This window comes from Sceloporus occidentalis, unplaced genomic scaffold (assembly GCF_023333645.1).
Source record: "Sceloporus occidentalis isolate IW3139 unplaced genomic scaffold, rSceOcc1.0.p SCAF_83, whole genome shotgun sequence".
Taxonomy (NCBI): domain Eukaryota; kingdom Metazoa; phylum Chordata; class Lepidosauria; order Squamata; family Phrynosomatidae; genus Sceloporus; species Sceloporus occidentalis.
Genome location: NW_028317063.1, coordinates 272290 through 291728, shown reverse-complemented (window position 1 = coordinate 291728; position 19439 = coordinate 272290). Strand labels below are relative to the sequence as shown.

The 19439-nt window shown below is 45.7% G+C and overlaps 1 protein-coding gene across 2 annotated transcripts in view; it reads right to left on the bottom strand.

Annotated features, from left to right (window-relative positions):
* LOC149285157 (unconventional myosin-X-like) overlaps positions 1–17813 on the bottom strand; it is a 33662-nt gene extending 15849 nt beyond the window's left edge. The window contains exons 1-13 of one of the 2 annotated variants that reach the window (XM_089495744.1): positions 17793–17813; positions 10907–11005; positions 7433–7591; positions 6163–6350; positions 5143–5271; positions 4883–5007; positions 4056–4069; positions 3778–3862; positions 3124–3227; positions 2563–2692; positions 1450–1568; positions 508–654; positions 280–380 (exon numbers count right to left, since the gene is read on the bottom strand). In XM_089495744.1, the coding sequence (XP_089351870.1) occupies positions 280–380; positions 508–654; positions 1450–1568; positions 2563–2692; positions 3124–3227; positions 3778–3862; positions 4056–4069; positions 4883–5007; positions 5143–5271; positions 6163–6350; positions 7433–7591; positions 10907–11005; positions 17793–17813 (1421 nt within the window). Of the gene's footprint in view, positions 1–279; positions 381–507; positions 655–1449; positions 1569–2562; positions 2693–3123; positions 3228–3777; positions 3863–4055; positions 4070–4882; positions 5008–5142; positions 5272–6162; positions 6351–7432; positions 7592–10906; positions 11006–17792 lie in introns of those variants that run through there. The other variant, XM_089495745.1, reaches the window with a different exon arrangement.
* Positions 17814–19439: the final 1626 nt, after the last annotated feature.

Here is a 19439-nt window from a genome sequence, read left to right as displayed (position 1 = left end):
GGGGCACCAGTAGCTTCTATGGGACCACCGGCCAACGTCAACAAGACCACCTACACATATGCCGAAAAAGGAAAGGCTCTCGGTAGCCGGAGCCTGGATGTTCCCAGGTATGGCCTACTTTTGTCAAAGTCATTGAAACAATTCTGTACATTTATCCTTCATGGCAGGTGGATGTAATAAAACATCGCAGATCAGTTGGACCTTTTTGGACATCCAGATCACCCGCCTCGTCTACAATCAGACAGTTCCGCTTGCTTGTTCTTCCTCCCCAACACTCACCTGTTGTATTCCAGCTGCTCCAAGGAAAATATGTGTTTGTTGAAATACTCCTGCAGTTTCTCATTGGCATAGTTAATGTTAAACTGTTCAAACCGATTCACCTAAATGCAGCAACAGAAAAAATATCAGAACATTTTGGGGGTCTTCCGATGAAGATCCCACCAACAATAATCGGTTTTTAAGCCGCCCCCCCCCCCCCCGGTACACAAAAGCCAGAATGTACAATACCTGAAAGTTCTCAAAGCCAAAAATATCCAGAATGCCAACAGACTTAAAGTTGTCTTTCCCTTTGATTCGAGAATTTATCTTCCCCAGGAGCCAGGAGAAGCACTGGGCGTACAGAGCCATGGCAAGCGAGTCTCTGGAGTCTGTAGCCTGGTACAGAAAATACATGGGATTGAAATACGGCCACAAACGGCTCAGCTCAGCGTTGCGTTTGAGCGCGGAAAAGATCACGCGACTGACAACAACGACAGCCTCCAGGTCTATACATAAAAGGGAGTTTATGGGGGGGGGGGGGAGAACCAGGTTTTTGTCAATGCTGACCTACATCACGGTATACAGCGCCAGGGCCGGCCCTACAATGGGCCGACTGGGGCAATTGCCCCAGGCGGCACTTCAGAAGGGGCGGGTTTTTTTTGTTTTTTTTGAAGCGGAGGAGAGAGAGAGGGGCACCGAGTGATTTTCGCTTACCCGCTCGGCGCCCCTCTCTCTCTCCTCTGCGGCGAGTTTACCTGTTCGGTCTCGGTGCCAGCTTGTAATGCAGAGCGCCGGAAGTGACGTGAATTTCCGGCGCTCAGCATTACAAGCCGGCACCGTGGCAGCACAGGGAGACTCGCCGCAGGACTGTTTAAGGGTAAGTACCGGGGGGGGTAGATAATGCCGCCCCTCCCCGGCGTCGGCGGGGGGCGGCATTTTAAACTTCGCCCCAGGCGGCGTTAAGTCTTCGGCCGGCCCTGTACAGCGCTGGGGGTTTTTCCTTGGACGCCCCCTTTAATTAGAGTAATTCTGTCATTTATTCGCTCTAACGCCACATTGATCAAGGGATTCGATCTCTTCCCGATACATTGTATCATGCAGACCTCGCACTTTACAGTAGCCTTAGAAACAATTAATTGATCTTAAACTAAATAAGTGACCATTAATGGCCCAATTTCCAAGCTTCCTCACCTGCTCCACAGTCAGAGGGGAACTAATCTCTTCCCCTCGTAGGATCATCGATCGTTGGGTCAGGACCTCAGAAAGCTGGAAGGAATCCAAGCCCAATAGGTCGGCGGCATCACCGAGAACTTAAGAAGAAAGACATGTAAACCGAGACTGGAGAGAAGCGCGAGTACTGGGAAAAACTCAGACTTTACAGCAATTAGATCATCCAATACTTTTGTCAATGAGAAATTGATTTCCCTACTCCAACAAAATAAAACAAAAACTAAAATAAAATGTCAACATCTTAAAGAGAAACTTTATATTAATCATGAGGTCAAACAAATAGCGTACTTGTGTTTATAGTAACGCTATATAACCATTTATAGGATGATACAAATTTGTGTGTTAAAAGGAACAGTTACATTTAAAATCATTTCAAGAAAGAAAATTACTCGTGCTACTGGATTGTGGGGGGGTCTTAAAAAAAAAAAAAATTAAAAAAAAAAAAGAACTTTTACCAGCGAGGGATGCACTCTGAATATACCTCGTAAACCAGATACAATAAATCCCATTGTGTAGCAACAAACCAACACATATTTTATACAATTATACGCATTCTTAAAGATCCTTTTTTTTTTTTAAATCAGGCTGTATCCCCTCTTTTGATCTTTTTTCTGATATTTTATAATAAGTTACTTAAAACATGGAAGAATCTGCTGCTTATAGGTGGGGAAATAGTCCCGATAGAATGACATCATTAATATGATTAAAACAGACAGTATGTTTTGCTGAATGCTATATTTATGACTGTATGCCTAAGACTCATTATGTATGTTTATGTTGTTTATGTTATATGTTTTATGGAAAATAATAAATACGATTCAAAGCAAAAAAAGAATGACATTAAGGTGTAGTTTGCTCCGAAGACCAGCAGGGGGCAGTGGTTGCGCAATAACATACGACTGGTGCAATTAATGCTTTGCATTTATGGGAAGTCTGCAGCCTGAGGACATCTCAGAGGAGGTTGGGAGAGTAATGCCTCCGACCTTTAAAGAGTTAATATCTGTGAACACTTTCAGTGCCGGGCGGCGTAGTCCAGCTGGGAGCTCTGTTGAAGATTTCCGAGTTCGGGGTTACCTGCTTTAGTTGTGATCTGCGCCCCGCCGGCCGTCATAAACTCAAGATTTCCCAGCTGCAGGATCCCAGAGAGAAGTTTCCACACTTCCCGGATCTCCTCCTCGTTAAAATCCATCACGTGGAGCGCGGTCTGCGGGCAAAAAGGCAGAGAATGACATCAGAACCCCTACTTAACTACTACGCAAACTATTTCGTTAACTACTAATTACTCGGTATGTCCCGTTTACCCATTGTACAGCGCTGCGGAATATGAGGTCGCTATATAATAATAATAATAATATTAATAATTTAGTTGAAAGTAAGTCTTCCTGGGCCAGCATATAAAAAGATGTAGGGTCACAAGGTTTTTGGAGCCTTTGAAGTCCCGAAGGCTTATGCGACTCAACATGTTTTTCTGAGTTGGCCCAATCATTGGCATCGACTTCAACCGACGACTCCGTCACCCCTGGGCCAATTTGGCTAAATCCATTTCATTACCAGGGGTGAACATGTTAAAGAATGTACCGCAATGAATCAGAGACAGAGCGACCAGCCGGAGGTAAAGATCGGGGCAGGACTCACCATGACCTTCTGATACATGTCCTTGTCGTTGAGTCCGTCCGCGGTCACGCAGCCCGAGGTGCTGAGATACCGGTATCCGTGAGTATCGGAAAGACAAAGGGATTCTAGAAGAAAAATAAAGAAATCATGAAGTCTTGGTATTAAAACTCCCCGGGTTTGGTGTAACATCTGATCCACGAGAAGCTCCGAGGCTTGCCTTCCTCAAGCGTAACATTGTAATCATTGTAAGTGCTATGACTGGGGTCGGTGTCCGCCAGCGCGGTAACTCACGGCTTCACCCCCGCGGACCACGTCCGGTGCCAGACCACACAGAGCGCGCGGACGTCATTGCATCGTGTCCGCTCTGACCGGTCCCACTGCCGCCGCGAGAGCGTAAATCTCCGATTTTGGGACAGAGTCCCAGAAGGAGGAAAGCAAGTTCTGCGCTGATGGCGTCACCCGGCGCGTTCCGCACACGCCCCCCCCCGGCCGGTGATGGCAATGGGACCCAGAAAGGGCATAACTCCAGCCATCAGATTTTTAGGATTTACCAAAGTATATATATATATATATATATATATATATATATATATATATATATATATATATATATGTTATCCAACGCTGGAAACCGTTGTAGTCTACCCCAAACGACAGCAGAAAATAACGCCTTACCCCGGTCTTCCTGGCTGGATCCGGAAAGCAGAGCGTAGAATATGTGATAATTCCTCTCCCCGGGGCTCTGACGAGTGACGCGAGTCTAGAACACAAAAGGGAGGTGTGAGGAAGAGTCTGCGCATGCTGAACAAGTTACGGGTGATCTAGTTAATCCAACGATTAAAAAATAAGATACATAAAGATGAATCTTACACATTAAGTTCCTATTCATGGGTATAAACTGCATATTACAAGAAGTCCCCCCCCCCCAAGGAAGACCCAACACGATAACTCACCTTTTCCAACAAATCTGAGAGTCACCGAGTTAAGGAAAAACCTTTATTTTTAAAAAAAAAAAAAAAGAAATTTCCTGCAACTTACAGTCTATTTAAAGGTGATCTGAAACACAAAATATATGTAACAGATGCATTAAGTAATTTCCCTTCCTCTTTGCGTTTCCGGATTATCAGAGGTGAGGAGTATCCGTCTGTACGTTCAGTTTATTTAGTTCCTAGTTTGTGGACAAATATCGAGAGCTTCCTCAAATTCAAAGGGGAAGCGTCACCTTCGCAACGCGTCGGCAGGATTAAATTCATTTAACAAAGCGACCCATGGCTGGTGCTTTAGGTTTTAAACACAAACGTGCGCAGCCGCGTCGGTCCCCGAGCGGAACCTTCGACGTTCGTAAAGCAAGATGAAAAGTCACTCGAGCTTTGAAGACCTCAGAGGTCCTTTCATCAGGTGTGTGAACGCTGGACGGCTTTTTGGTTTTCCGATCAGTGCAATATCTTTAAAGATATTAAGGCAATGCTAATGAAGTCCCCCATATGCTAATGAAGTCCCCCATATGCTAATGAAGTCCTTTTTCTTACAGACAGTAGAAACATTGTAGGCAGAACACTATAGATATACTTTTTTATTGTATTTTACATTTTAACCGGAACCCCGACTTAGGTCACCAAGTAGTCCAATTGCTGGGTCAATGAGATTTATGGCCAAGTTGACTTAAATGAACGGACAAATGATCTGCACAACAATTTTCTTAAACAAATGAATACAAAGATCGTTAGCTACAATAATCTTAACGTTCTAGATCCCGGTGTGGTTTTGGTGATAAGGATACAATCCACCACTCGGCCTCCCTGTATATGTCCCTGCTGGGAAAAGTGAAGTTGGATAAATTTCCCGAAGCGGCTGGAGTTATTGTTATACACGGTCTTGGCGTTTCCAAAAGCTTCAAGGATCGGGCTGCGGGGAGAAAACATGAATAAGAATTCAATCAAAAAGGTCACCCAGGAACCGGGAAACGTCAGGGCGTGCGCGGATAATGCAAGAGTGCTGCGAAGGCGCGGACGTTCCGCGGAGATATTACGTATCCCTCACCTGCTCTCCATGATGGCTTCCTCCACGTGGGTCTCCTTGCCGCCACCTTCTGAGGAGGTCTGGCTCATCGACGACAGGAATTGAAGCAGCAGTTTGGTGCTTTCTGTTTTTCCAGCTCCGCTTTCACCGCTGTAAACAAACAAACAGTAAAATGCCCTTTTACGCCCCATTTCCCCCAAAGCAGTAGGAGCTACATGTGCGTCAAGAGTAACGCTAGACAATACACATATGTCCGAAAGTTTGGGGTCACTCATCTGCTTTCATGGAAAACAAGGAATTTCTGGCTGTTACATAATTACAAAAAGAAATTGGAACACAGGAGTGATGGGAGTGATAAAGGGCCATTGGAACCCAGGAGTGATGGGAGTGATAAAGGGCCATTGAAATGCAGGAGTGATGGGAGTGATAAAGGGCCTCTGTACGCCTATGAAGAGATTCCATTAAAAATCAGCCGCTTCCAGCATTAACCCCGTCTGCGCTGGATTTCTGATCCATTTCATGTTTTAAGGGACAAAAATGCCAGCTTTTCTTAGTGACCCCAAACTTTTGAACCGTAGTGTATATTTAAATGTTTAGATTCGAACGCAGGTAATCGGTATGTAGTTAACCCTTTCAATGCCAGCCAGGGGAGCAACACATTAATAGGCTACCTCCGGCGCCTCGTGACAGGCATTCTAACTAGAAGCGTTGAATCTTTTATGAAGTAAAGATAGAGAAGCCACGTGTTTTATATGTGGAGTTGCTGCGCTGCCACCTGGGGATTTATTATTCGCACGGAAGTCACAGGAAGCGGAGTCTTTATTGTGAACCTTTCAGACTTCCTTTAACAACATAATACAAAAAGGTAAATTAATAGTCCAGGGGCTGCACGGTTACATTTACACCACATTAACGCCATACACATAGGGCTAAAAAGCGTGGGTCTTCAGCCATCGTTGGAAAAACCTCTCTGCATGAGGTTGATGGGAGTTGTAGTCCCACAAACGGATGCCCATGGGCGACAGCGTTATAGAGTCTCACCTAATGAGGACACACTGGCTGTCGTGTCTCTTCCATAGGCAGCGGTAACATTCATTGGCGATGGCGAATATATGTGGCGGCAGCTCCCCCAAGTGGTGCCGGCTATAAAGATCCACGGCTTCCTCGTCGTACAAACCCGCTATGGGCTTATAGGGGTTAACAGACGCCAAGATGGAGCCTATGTTTGTCTGGAAGAAAAGTCCCGTAAAAGTAACAAGTAAAGTTGCTGTGATAAAGAATTGTTACTTTTAAACTGAATTGAAACTTCTATAAATTATAAACGTTTTAATGGATTGGTGAACAAGGAAGAACACATACAGCACCGTTCAAAAGTTTGGGGTCACTTAGAAATCCAGCGCAGACGGGGTTAATGTTGTAAATGACTATTGTAGCTGGAAAGGGATGATTTTAATGGAATCTCTTCATAGGCGTACAGAGGCCCTTTATCACTCCCATCACTCCTGTGTTCCAATGGCCCTTTATCACTCCCATCACTCCTGTGTTCCAATGGCCCTTTATCACTCCCATCTCTCTTGTGTTCCAATGGCCCTTTATCACTCCCATCACTCCTGTGTTCCAATGGCCCTTTATCACTCCCATCACTCCTGTGTTCCAATGGCCCTTTATCACTCCCATCTCTCTTGTGTTCCAATGGCCCTTTATCACTCCCATCACTCCTGTGTTCCAATGGCCCTTTATCACTCCCATCACTCCTGTGTTCCAATGGCCCTTTATCACTCCCATCTCTCTTGTGTTCCAATGGCACGTTGTGTTCGCTGATCCAAGTTTAAAACTAATTCATCATTTGTTACAGCCAGAAGTTTACTTCGTTTCCATGAAAACAGCTCAGTGACCCCAAACTTTTGAACAGTTGTGTATCTCATGTATAGCTATTGGGTATTCTGTTGTGCCATACGAATATATACAAGACTAGGAATAACACACAGAGATCTTTTGCACCTTCTTGTTATACCGCAAGAGCCAGCGTGCTTAAGCTGCAGTCAAAGCAAAGGGTCACCATTGCCAAGATGCTGGGAGGTGGGGGGTGTTAATACCCCCAAATATATGCTACTGTATCGCAAGGAAGCGTAATTCAGAACAAAAGCTGCACAAAACCTATTACAGGAAGATTACGTTGTTCTACGTCTGCTTACAATACTCTCTAAATGGCTTAACGGAGTGCGTGCGCGTGTTTATTATATATATACACACACACACACACACACACACACACACACACGGTATCGGCAGGAAACAAGCGGTTACTCACATAGATCAGGTCCTTCCGGTATCGCACGTGCAGGTTGAGCATTATGGCGGCCTCGTGCAGGTCGGAGAGCAGGGACATGTCCTCCACGCCATCTCTGCTGCTCCGGTGCATCGGGAGGACATTCTCCCGGGAGAGGGAAGAGCGAGGGTGAGCGAACTCCTGAAGACAGAAGAGAATCGCATTATAGGCCTTGGGTCGTTCGCGGACGCCTCGTAGACCACCTTCAAGGCGGTCCACAAAAAGAAATAAAAAATCCGATGAGAAGCAGACATTAAAGAGATTTTTCGAAGGCCACAGAACACACGGTGACCACTTATAGACAATGAGAAAATAAGATTACAATATTCGCCAAACCATCACTTAAGGCTTTATTGCAGATATTTTAATACAGGAATCAGTGACTTCTATAAATCTTGCCGCGTTCACCATTCCCGTCGATAGACGATTTTCATCGCTCGTGGTCCATTTGTCGATAATAGTAAGAAGTACTATTTTAATTTGCATTTTAAATAAAACATGGTTGATAAAAGAAACCGCGTTTCGTAAACCATCCATGCGTTTCAAACCTACTTGATTTATCGGTTATTGGCCAAGGTGAGCACCGATGATTGTTCTAGATCACCGGCCGCGACGCAGTCTGTCGTAAGAACGCGCAGGTTTGCTTACGGTGGGAAAATATTGCAACAAAGTATCAGAAGTCATTTGTTTCACTTAATAATTCTATCCTTGCCTGAAAGTTTCTCATCTATTCAGTCTTTTGTTCTCCTTTCTTTTTTCATAATTGCTTATTTAACTTTCGGGTTCCTAAACGAGCTTTCACCGCCTTTACGAACACAATAAATGAATGATGTATTTAGCCGTCAGACACAGACAACAAACCTACTGAGGTTTCTATGGTTAATACATTAGAGGACTTCGTTCCTTTTTTCTGGAAATTTTGGAGAAGTACCACAAAGTCCCTAAAATACCAAATTCTACAAAGCAGGAACGTCGTAAGAAATTGCGCAAGGGATTCTGGGTAGGCGCATGCAAGAGAGGTCAACGCTGATCACCTTTTGCCTCGATAGCCACTTTATACACGGATCCCTTGAAAGGAATCGCCCGCTGTACAAGACAGCCTTATAAAATAAAAAACAAACAATATTATTATTATTAACAATAATAATATTACGCACTTGGGGGAAAAACATGAACGGCTCTCAAAGCCCTTAGTCCTCAAAGCCCTTAGTCCTCAAAGCCCTTAGTCCTTGTTTTAGCGACCGGTTTTCTTAAGTCTTCTAGAAATAAGTTTATGATATTATTATTAATTCTTACTATGGAATTATTTTTACACGTTCAGAATCGTCACCTCAAGCTACGAAACGTAACATTTTCTGGTCATTTCTACATATCCAGCCGTAAGAATAAGGATCTGCCGGCTACACGTTACGTCATGTCAGAAGCGTGTTCGTGTCATGGAATCCCCGTGTGACATTACACAGACGTGTAGCGTGTACACAGCGGTTAATCCTTCCTCCTAAAGATCCCGAACTTCCATTTAAACCCCAGATAGTAAAGTCGTTTTGTTTAAATTCCCTCGGCTGGAAGCCGGGCTCTGCTTTTTATCACCCAAACCAGATAGAAATCTCTTTTTTTTTTGTAGAAATTTACATTATTTCATCGCTTAATGTCACGAACCCGACCAAACCACAAAAATGCATTTCCTCTAAAAATAATCGGGGTGGGAGAGTTAAACTTGATTACTCAGTAAATGTAACTTTTTAAGACCATAAATAATACGGCTTAAAAAACGGAAACGCTTGCCCAATAATTTACCGACTCTACATACAGATTCCATTAAATTCCGCTCCCTGAGGATGTTTTTATTTAGAGTAAACTGGAACATAAAGACTAAACACACATATATTTACAACGTCTGCCGGACGTCAGCTGCCGACATCACTCAGCGACTCATTTATGGTCAAGCTTCTGGTTTTTTTTACCCCCCAAAAAAAAAAAAAAAAAGAAAAAGGGTTAAATTTTTGCATATTTTCATCAAAAAGACGGGATATTTTTTGTAAAAATAATAACAAATAAAAAAAAAAAAAAAGATTGCAACAAAGAAGAGACATTGAAAAGGTGGGTAACCCCAAAAAGAGATGTCCCCTAACACTCAAAAAAACAGGTATGGGGGCGATTAAGAACGACAACATTCGGAGGTTCAGAGCCCATTTCGAGGATCCAACATTCTACCGATAGTAACAAGGAACAGACAATTAAGACTTTTGTTCTTAAAACATACATGGTTGTGGTTCCAATAGGCAGGTAGATCCTACACAACAATGTATATTTTAGAACAAAAAAAACACAATTGTCCAATCACAACCGTGCTATACAACAGTCCGTGGAAACGAGGGGAGTTCGGGGAACATTCGAAAATCATAATCAAAGTCCCACTAATTTGGTCTGATATTAAAACAAACATTTTTTCTAATTTTTTGAACAAATCAAAGCGGAACAGATGGCACCGTTTAGAAAAAAACTATTAAAATGTAAAAGGTCACGCTTATTACCCGATGTCAGAATCGTTCATTTGGGGTCTATGCATTTTTGTATAATATTTAATGGTTCTCCTGGATTTAATGTTTCTCAGGGTGACACAGTCTTGGACAATCACGTATAAGTCTTTTGCTACCAGTATGGTTGATGTCCCTGCTTGAATACAGGTGACTCAAATAAGTCAATCTTTAAATAACGGCAAGTCAAGGTTTCCATGAGGACCGGGATTAGAGCCATTCGGGAGTCACTGCGTAGAATCTTCACGATGGGCTATTAAAGGGTTAATATGTAAAGCGCCTCAGGTATGCGTTTCCTCCATGTATGATCTCAGTCTGTGGTTACCGCGTGGATCATTGAGCAATCCTGTATCTTCCGCAGACCCCAGGGCAGAGACGCATCCCGAGACGGGGGCCACAAGCTGAAAGTCCCACTGTGGGAGTCTGTGCCGCCTTAACACGGGACGGGGCGGCGGGTCATCGCGCGGAATGCCAAGAATCCCTTAAAATAACACGGCAGACATCTGTATACAGCTGGCTCGGTATACATTAGCCTCGGAATGCCATCTGTCAAGCCGGAGGTCCAGGCCGTGTCACCAGTAGGGGCAACACTGGCTCGCCTAGCACTGGGGTGACCTCCGCACCGGGGGAGGGGGGGGGGGGAGCGGTTGGCTAGATCAATCAGCTCCCCGTCTCGCAGCACACGGTCACTTTAATTAATAGAAGTATCGCTGGTTACATATTTAAAGCTATTATTATTTACTGCTTTCTATAGCGCCATCATATTCCGTAGAGATGTACAATGGGTAGACAGGACATAAGTAGTATGTAAGACAACTTGACAGTAGAGGAGGGCACTGGTCAAAGGAGCTTACGCTCATTAATATAACCAACAAGTATGTATCAGGTTGACCTATTAGAGTCCTGCTCCAGTACTCACCTGTCCATAGTCGCTCGTGAACACAACATCCACATCGCTGCAGGACGTGACGGTTCCGGGAAGCAGACCGCCTTTCCTTACAATCCACACACGGCTCCCCTAGAGAGAGAAAGAAAAAAAAAAAAAAAAAGACACAAAAATGGTGATTAATCACGAATTAAATCGAGAACAAAGAATTTCAGGGCAGGTAAGAGCCATTCGGCCGTCCAGTCTGCCCGATTTTTCTGTAAAAAGCCTGAAACCTTCATGAGTTCCTGGTTTGGGATTCAGGAGCCGTACGCACAGTCCACGCGTTTGAGACCCCCATGGTGTAGCTCCTCGGGGGGTTGTTCCTCTCCTCCGTCACCCTCCGGGTACATCAAAGCCCATAACATGTGACTACGTCCTCTAGCATTTCCTCGCCTTTGAAATTTACCCCCCCCCCCTTGTAGTTTGTTGAATCCCTTTATGTATTTAATCGTTTCCACCCCAGCGCTCCCCCACGTCGGGACGCGCGCACGCGGCCAATTCGGGCCCCAGACATCACGGAGCGGTGTGAATAGAGTCCCCCAATACACGCCACATTCTCAAAAACATAATAAGTCACCCCGGGCGGCGGGGCCCGGGTGCCAAAACGTAAAGGCTGCCCGTCAGATGTGTGAATGGACTGTCAGCTCCTCGTTATTTCACCCCAAAGAACGGACACCCGTCCCCTCCACACCTAAGAACCGAAGACAGATTCGGGTTACGGGTCAAAAGCAGTCACACGGTGACGGGGGCCTGAACACACACGTGTACCGTGTGACAGATCTGCTCGGGGCCCACACGGGGCCAACCGCAGAGGTCCCGGAAGTTCTGGGAATCTCTTTAGAAGCGTGACGGCGTCTCCCGGCTCTCGCAGAGAAATCTCTCTTTCTGAGTCGTTATGCGTCCTCAAACACCCCTATCACTCTGAGCTAGTCGGCTGCACTTTCACTCTTACCAATTCCCATCACTCCCAGCCGGAGCAAGGAAACAAAATCCCCAATTACCCTCAATCGTCATCTAAGCCTCCGGGGCCCTGGTAAATGGGACCGACGGCACTGAAGGTGCGCTCGTTACCGCCCTATGACACGACATGACAGCAGGGGGTCCGGGGGGACGGGGACCAGAACAAATAACCCCATCTCACAAACAGCAGGGGGTTATAAGATATGCTACAGACAGGGTTACAAGCAGGGCCAGAAAGAAGTGAACGGGGGGGGGGGGGGTGGGTTGCGTGTTTTATCAAAGGATCGTCTCAATCTGTCAGCTCTAGCTTAGTCACGCTCTATGAATGTAGGGACTGTAAGAAGCGCTGCGGGAATTGTTGGTGCTATTAATAAATAAAAGAATGCTACGAAAAATAGAAAATACAAATACTACTAATGCTAATAAAAACAAATAAAATATTACTGCATTGTTAGCATTATTTTTATTATTAACGAGTCTGACGCTCAGCGTCCTTCAGCTGCTTCTTGGCGTCTCCGGCTCCCGTTGGGTAAAGAGGACTCGGCTCAAAAGCTTACAATCTATACTACAAATCCTGATTTTGCCACAATAAAGATGTAGAGCTTGTTGACCACAATCCCGATTTCGTTGCCAGATCTTTACATCCCGGGAACATCCTTAACGAGACGACCCCGAGAGTCGTTAACCCTTTAACGGCACGTCATGCAGCTGCTATGCAGTCACTCTCTAAACAGGTTAACCCCCATTATGCGGGTTCATTAAAAGATGGGAAAAGGGACAGAGTCCGCCTAAACAAACGGGGCGACGACCCCAAGAGCTTCACATCTTTCAGCCGAACGCCCGGGTTCTTCTCAGGCTTTGTTGGAGAGGGGGGAGAGCACAGAACCAGCCCCCCGCCCCTGTAACAGCCTCGTCTACCCCCCCCCCCCGTAACTCCTTTGATGTGACGCAGGGGTCTCGCTCATCATCCCGCTTGATCTTTTCTCCCAAGGACAGGAAAGCTCCAGCGCTGATGGTAAGATTTATTCCTCCCCGAATGACCGGCCAGTTCTTGTAGCCTCCACGGGGCCACTAATTCCTGGGCAAACACCCCCCCCCCCCAACACAAGCGCCCCAAGTTGGACCCCTGAAATGTTTTGGGGGGCATGATATAAAATAATCACATATACAAAATATTACTCCCTACTGTCCCACATTGCTCAGGACAGTCCTGATTTGGCCACGATAAAGATGTAAAGCTTGTTGACCACTTCCTGAGACATGAAAAATCTGCCCTTACAAAGGGGTAGAGCCCGACCACACGCACCGCCTCCCCCGAGATCCGACCCCAGTCATGTCTTTCTAGGCAATAATCACCCCCCCCCCCCCCATTTCCTTCCACTGACTCAGCAACTACCCCTGCTGTGCCCGTCTCCGCATTCCAGATCGGCAGCAGGCGAAGGAAACATGCGGCGCGGAGTGATGGGAGTTTACGAGGAGGATGAGGCTTCCTGGAAAGGAGGCAGAACGAATAACCTCAAATAAAAGCCATTCACACGGAGACAATAGAGCTGACGTAATACGAGGGTGGGATGGACAGGGGGGGCAATAACGTGCGCCAAGGAGGGGCAGTTATTGCAATCTTTTGTTGTAGTTGGTACAGATCGTTGGGTACAGAACGAGGAAGCCGGACAAGAATAGCAGCGTATTTATATTATATATTATACATACACACGAGCTGACTGCCCCCCACGCTGGAAGGTCCTGGGTGGGTGGGGGGGGGGGTGCAAGATGGACCCAATTTTAAGGGGCAACATGACCCCCCCCCAATGCTTTGAGAGGGCATTTTTATGCTAGATTTGCCACCAAAAGCCGCAGGTCTGATACAAAATAACCCTTTCCTCTCCAACCAAGACAATTAAGGACACCAACTGGAAACCAAAAAGCCAGTGAAAGGGCCACGGGGGGGGGGGGGGGGAATACAGCGATCCGCAGGTACGTATACGGGGGGGGGGGGGCAGGGGCAGATACAGCGCTCCAGATGCTGTTTCCCGAATCTAAACACGGAATGAATTATATATGAAGTCGATATGAAGCAGAACTCAGCTAATGGAACAGAGAGCCCGGGGGATGGGAGCAGAAAAAAAAAAAAAAAAAAGAAGGGGGGGGCAATTTCCTGGGGGAATCAGAACTGCAAAGAGAGATGTATTCTCCAGGGGCAAATGCAATGTAATCTCATTAACCATTTCTCGGCCAGTGTGAGTGTGAGTGTGAGCGTGTTCAGCCTGGATGCATAATCATTGGTTCCAGAAATAGATTGTATGGAGAGGGAGCGGCGGGGCACGATTGCCAACGTAAGGCTAACGGGCAACTTCCCCTGTAAAGCGAACGGCTATTTAACCCCTTAAAGCATCTGAAAATAATAAATAATAACTTGCTCCCAGCCCAGGATCCCCACCACCTGCAAAACCAAAAAACTACCCCTGGCCACCAAAAACATGGGACACTCGGTAGGTATGCCGACGCACAGCTTTGTGTACCCGACCAGTGTAAGCTTTTAATTAAAAAGTAATAAGATTGTAAGCTTCTTGACCAGTATGCTTAGCATGCGTTCATCTTATTGTCAGATTGATAACCCCCCCTCCCCCATTCTGACAGCGCTACGGAATCTGCTGGCGCTATAAACAAACGAGAAGTCCTTCATTAAGCACAGTTAGCATGTTAAGTTATAAATGGGAACAAATGACCCAAACTCACTGCTAAAAACAGATGGAAACATTGTAAGGAAGTCTTACTTTATCGAAAGGGTGGTAGATAAGTGGAACAGCCTCCCAGCAGAGGTGGTAAAGGGTAATACAGTGAGGGAATTTAAGTATACAGGGGATCTGCATACGGCTCCTGAATCCAAGACGGTCACCTGCTTGAATTCAGGTGACTCACTATAAATACCAAGTCAAGGTTTCCACGACAACCAGTATTAGTTCATTTAGAACGTACGTAAGTAACGTATAGCGAGAATGTTGAGTCGCTACCAATAAAAACCAGGAAGGACATCTGGTCGCTTCCGGAATGCGGCCAAATATTTGTCCAGCGAGGGATCTCATCGTTCGTCATCACGTGAAATACGAATAAAGAAAGATGGCCGGTCAGAAATAGAGAAGCTCCGTTCCTCGTATATCGTTAGACCCCCGGACCCCCCCCCCAAAGATACAAGAGTTTAGTTCATCGTGCCCTTAAACTTACAGGAAATAGGTCGGATCTAAGGGGGTTATGGAAGACCAGACAACGGGGGGTATGTATAAAAGGGTTCTGGGGCAATTTTTAAAAGTGGTCTTATCACCATAGTTACAGCGGAAAGGTCCGGTCATCAAGAACGTCCCGCCGGCGGTTGTAGTGATGAGAGCAGCCTTCAGACTCTGCATTCGGATCCCCGGCGCGTTTCCCACACATTTGTTGCATCTTCCGGCTTCACAGATGAAGGCCACCATCCACGAAGCACGCGATGAAGATGCGCGGGGAGTCTTTACCGCTCATAAGTCGGGGGATGGGGCATTTCTATAAATTAGGGATAGAATACTGGAAGCCCTTATTACCCTTCGAGAGGCAACTTGCTTTCCAAGTAACGCATGAAGAATAATCCCAGAGAATCTTGTTCTCCGTCCTTACACACCTAGAAGCATTCCAAGATGGCTCCATGGCTGATGGACATGGGCCCCTATAGTTTGGGGGGGGGCAGGATTTAGGGGGCAAGCAAAGCTTCTTGGTGAACAAGAAATTTATGGCTGTAGAAAACTGATACGCGGCAAACATTCCGCACTCGTAGAGAAGGGACTTTCCCTTTTAAATTGGGACACTTGGGCGCTATAGTTGACAAAAATTAACATTTTGGGTTTATTTGGCCCATAACGCGACACAAAGTAACCCCAACGACACAACCATTAGATCCAAAAACAGGGCGCACAAGCGTGGAGCCATCTAGACAGCTCCTTGGGTGCCCTTGAATTAAATCTTAACATCCAATGTAAAGGATTTCCCGGCAGAAAATAATTTAAAGTTTTGATTAGTTTTATTTCAACAAATCCCTACAATTCTAAGTAACCTTTTACTCGGTGGGTTTTACTCGCTAATCCCATAAAACATACCACGACATGCAACATGTATCGACCTTTAAAAGATCAATGACCCGTAGGCTGTGAGAGCCTCTCTCGGACTCGAGAGGTTAAAGCTGCCCTTAGCACAGGGGTTTCAGGGAATGAACCAAATCAAGGCAGTTTCACTGATTAAAAAAGTAGATTTCCCCCCCAAAGTTGCTGCAATCAGCTCAGACTCCTCTTTTATGCTCCTTTTGTCTACTCATCAAAGAAACGTTCTTTCCCAGCGATGTACGGGAAGCTCTATGGCCGTCGTGTTACGTGATGTTGGTCTAAGATAACAGACGTGATCATTAATGGACAAAAATAAAGGATGGAACCCAAAAGTAACCGGCGAAGATTAAAGTTAAACTCGATTTCCTGCGCTGCCGGCCACGTCTGCCACGCGGGGAAACAGAATGATTGCCTCCAGGAGAGAACATTTCAATTGTTTCCCCATCGAAAGAGAATAACGTCGGATGTCAAGAAAGGAGACCGGTGAACATAACAGGATGAACAAAGCATTATTCTTCACGGTCAGTGGGGGGGAGGAAAGGAGACAAGAGCAGGCGAAGAAAGGAGATAAAAGGACTTCTTCCTAGCCCTGGCAATTAATAGACAGGACAGACAATGCTGCACTGCAGGAGGACAGCAAAGACCTTATGGAATCTTCTGCATCATCCAGACAGAACCTTTTGTGAGTCTCTGTCACCTTCAGGTGAGGCTGATGGAGGTCCCTTCTCCATGTTGGCCAAGACCATACGCCCGTTTAAAATGGGTCTTAAGTTCCAGAGACTTCACATCACGTCTCTGATCCGCCGGTGTATGAGTAACCATTCATTTCGCCAAGTGTCAGCTCTTTCCCCGAAGCGGCCACGTAGAACAATAGAGTCTGGCATTAAGTGTTATTCTGGTGGCTTTATATAAAGAGGGCCAATAGCACAGGAACGGATCGTGGCCACAACACGTACAATGTGTTCTCGTACCCCCAGGTCACAGCGTACCCCACCAACGCTTGGGTCGTGCCGCAAGCCTGGGGTCATCCCAGTTTGCAGAGGAGAGGAAGTTCCAGCAGAACAGCCTCGTTCCAAATGATGAGGTTACTCGGTTATCCCGCACCCGGGGCGGAGGGTGGATAAGCCGCCCCTGTAAGGAAGCCGCGATGGCAGAGTCAGCATTTTTCTTAACATATTCCCATTGCTGCTAAATTACTAATTCACCTCTGCGATAAACGCGGGCCAATAACCGCAGGAGGACACCGAGTGTGCAGTCACACCCGAAAAAAACATCAAGACCTCTTTTGCCCAAGAACGTTGACCCTGCGACCTCCAGGGTAGCTGCTGGCTTATTACTCTGAAAATGGACTGGGGGGGGACCAATTCGAGAAAATTCAATTAGGTCTCATTAAGGCAGTTACCTCCTATTGACCTGCACTCCCATAACCCTCAGACAGGGGTAAGCCGAGTGTCAGTACAACATGAGACCGAAGTGGTCAGTTTGGGCAAGTGATGGATACCCATCTACAAATCCTTGTTATTAGCATGACCTCTGGGTGCGCTTCTAGCTGCTGTACATCGCCCTTCTGTCCCTACGTCACGGCCATCAAATCGGGAAACGTGGCTACCCCATTAAATAGCATATTTATAGTTTCTCAGACAAATGGCGGAGTATATTGAGGAATCAATTAATGGATCGCGCCAATCAATCATACAAAGTGCTGCAGAACATGTGCTCTGAAGACCACTCTCCTCCCCATCACCCAATAGCCACACGGGGTCTGATGAAACCAAAGTTATTTTTGCTCTTACCTCCGTAAAATATTCATCCATGACTCGGTCACCTCACGCGAAATCCAGGGCTCCCAAGAAGACGACCTATTATCCTATATCAGAAACGGTCTTGAAGAATCGGCTAGCAACAATTCTCCCCGGGTGATCAATTCTTCCAATTACCGGTTACACCCTACCCTTATTGCATAAGGTCAGGGGTGGCAAAAAAGATGTGCCAGAGGTCAAAGAAATCCAACAAATCCAACGCTTGGTTGGTAGTCCTTACCGATCTTGGGTAGGACCTTCTGACTTGTGTCAGACACACAAGTCTGGAGCCCTTCGCTGTAAAGGGTTAATGAGCCTCCATCTCTCCTGATGCTGGGCTGGTAAGCAGCATGGAGGAGAGCAGACAGCCAACGCTTCCTGATCTCAATCTTTCTTTGTTCTCTCTTATACAAAGGTTAAGGGGGTTCCTAACCATAAGCCAGACCTGCGCCAGTCCTCGGCGTCCAGCATCAGCATAGTCCTCAAGCTCAGGTCCTCCTGCCCCAGACTCACATCTCCATCTGACTCAATGATCCTGCGCTGACCAACATTTTAACTGAACTCAGCTGCTCCCGGACTGCTCCTCCCAGAGTGAGGCTAAGCCTGCAGGAAGCAGCTCCTCCTCCAGACAGCAGCATCTCAGAGCCACGAGCTGACGGGCGGCTGATACATTGTAACTCTGAGTAATCCCAGCACTACCTGCAGCCATCCCACGGATGCCATCACTGTTACTAATGGCAAACAAACATTAAACCTGGTAACATTACAAAGAGAAACTCCCATCACGCTCAGGCAACAAGAAGTACGCAAAGGAATTATTATTATTATTATTTAATACAACAACATAATAATAATAATAGTATTATTTTTTATTCATTTATATAGCGTCATCATAGTCCATAGCGCTGTACAATGGGTAAACAGGACATAGCAATTTGGCTTACAGAAACAGCAGGTAAAGCGGACCCTGCTCAAAGGAGCTTACAATCTAGAGAATTATGGGGTTCTTTTTGCATGGGGTGATTGTCTGAGACTGATGGGAGTAGACCCAATATCATTGGGATTCTCAACTCTGTGCTTTCTTCAGCAGCATTTACTCAGCATGGGTTCAAATACTTCTGTATGCAGATATATATATGAATAATTATTATTATTGTTATGCTTTATTTATTAAGCGCTAATATATGATACTTTCATAGCAAGAATGGTGGGCGTCCAAGGGGCCTGCTCGTGAGCTTACAATCTAAACCATTATACAGATTTAAATATAGGACACGTCCATTCAATGCTGCCACTCATCAAATTAATATATATACAGCATATACCGGTGTATATATATATATATATATCTCGCTCTGCATGATTTATTTCTGAGGTACGCCATGCCATTAAAAATGTTATTTTAAGTATAGACCGTTTCACTGCGTTGGGCTACTGGCCAAGGCAAACATCGCGGGGACATGAATACTCGATATACCGTATTATCCGGGTGTTATTTTTATTGATTGATTTATATAGCGCCAGCATATTCCACAGAGCTGTACAATGGGAAACAATTTGCACTTAAAGAGACAAAAGATAACAAGGACCCTTCTGAAACAGCTATGACATCATGAGAAAAAAGTGCATCACAACTCCTCT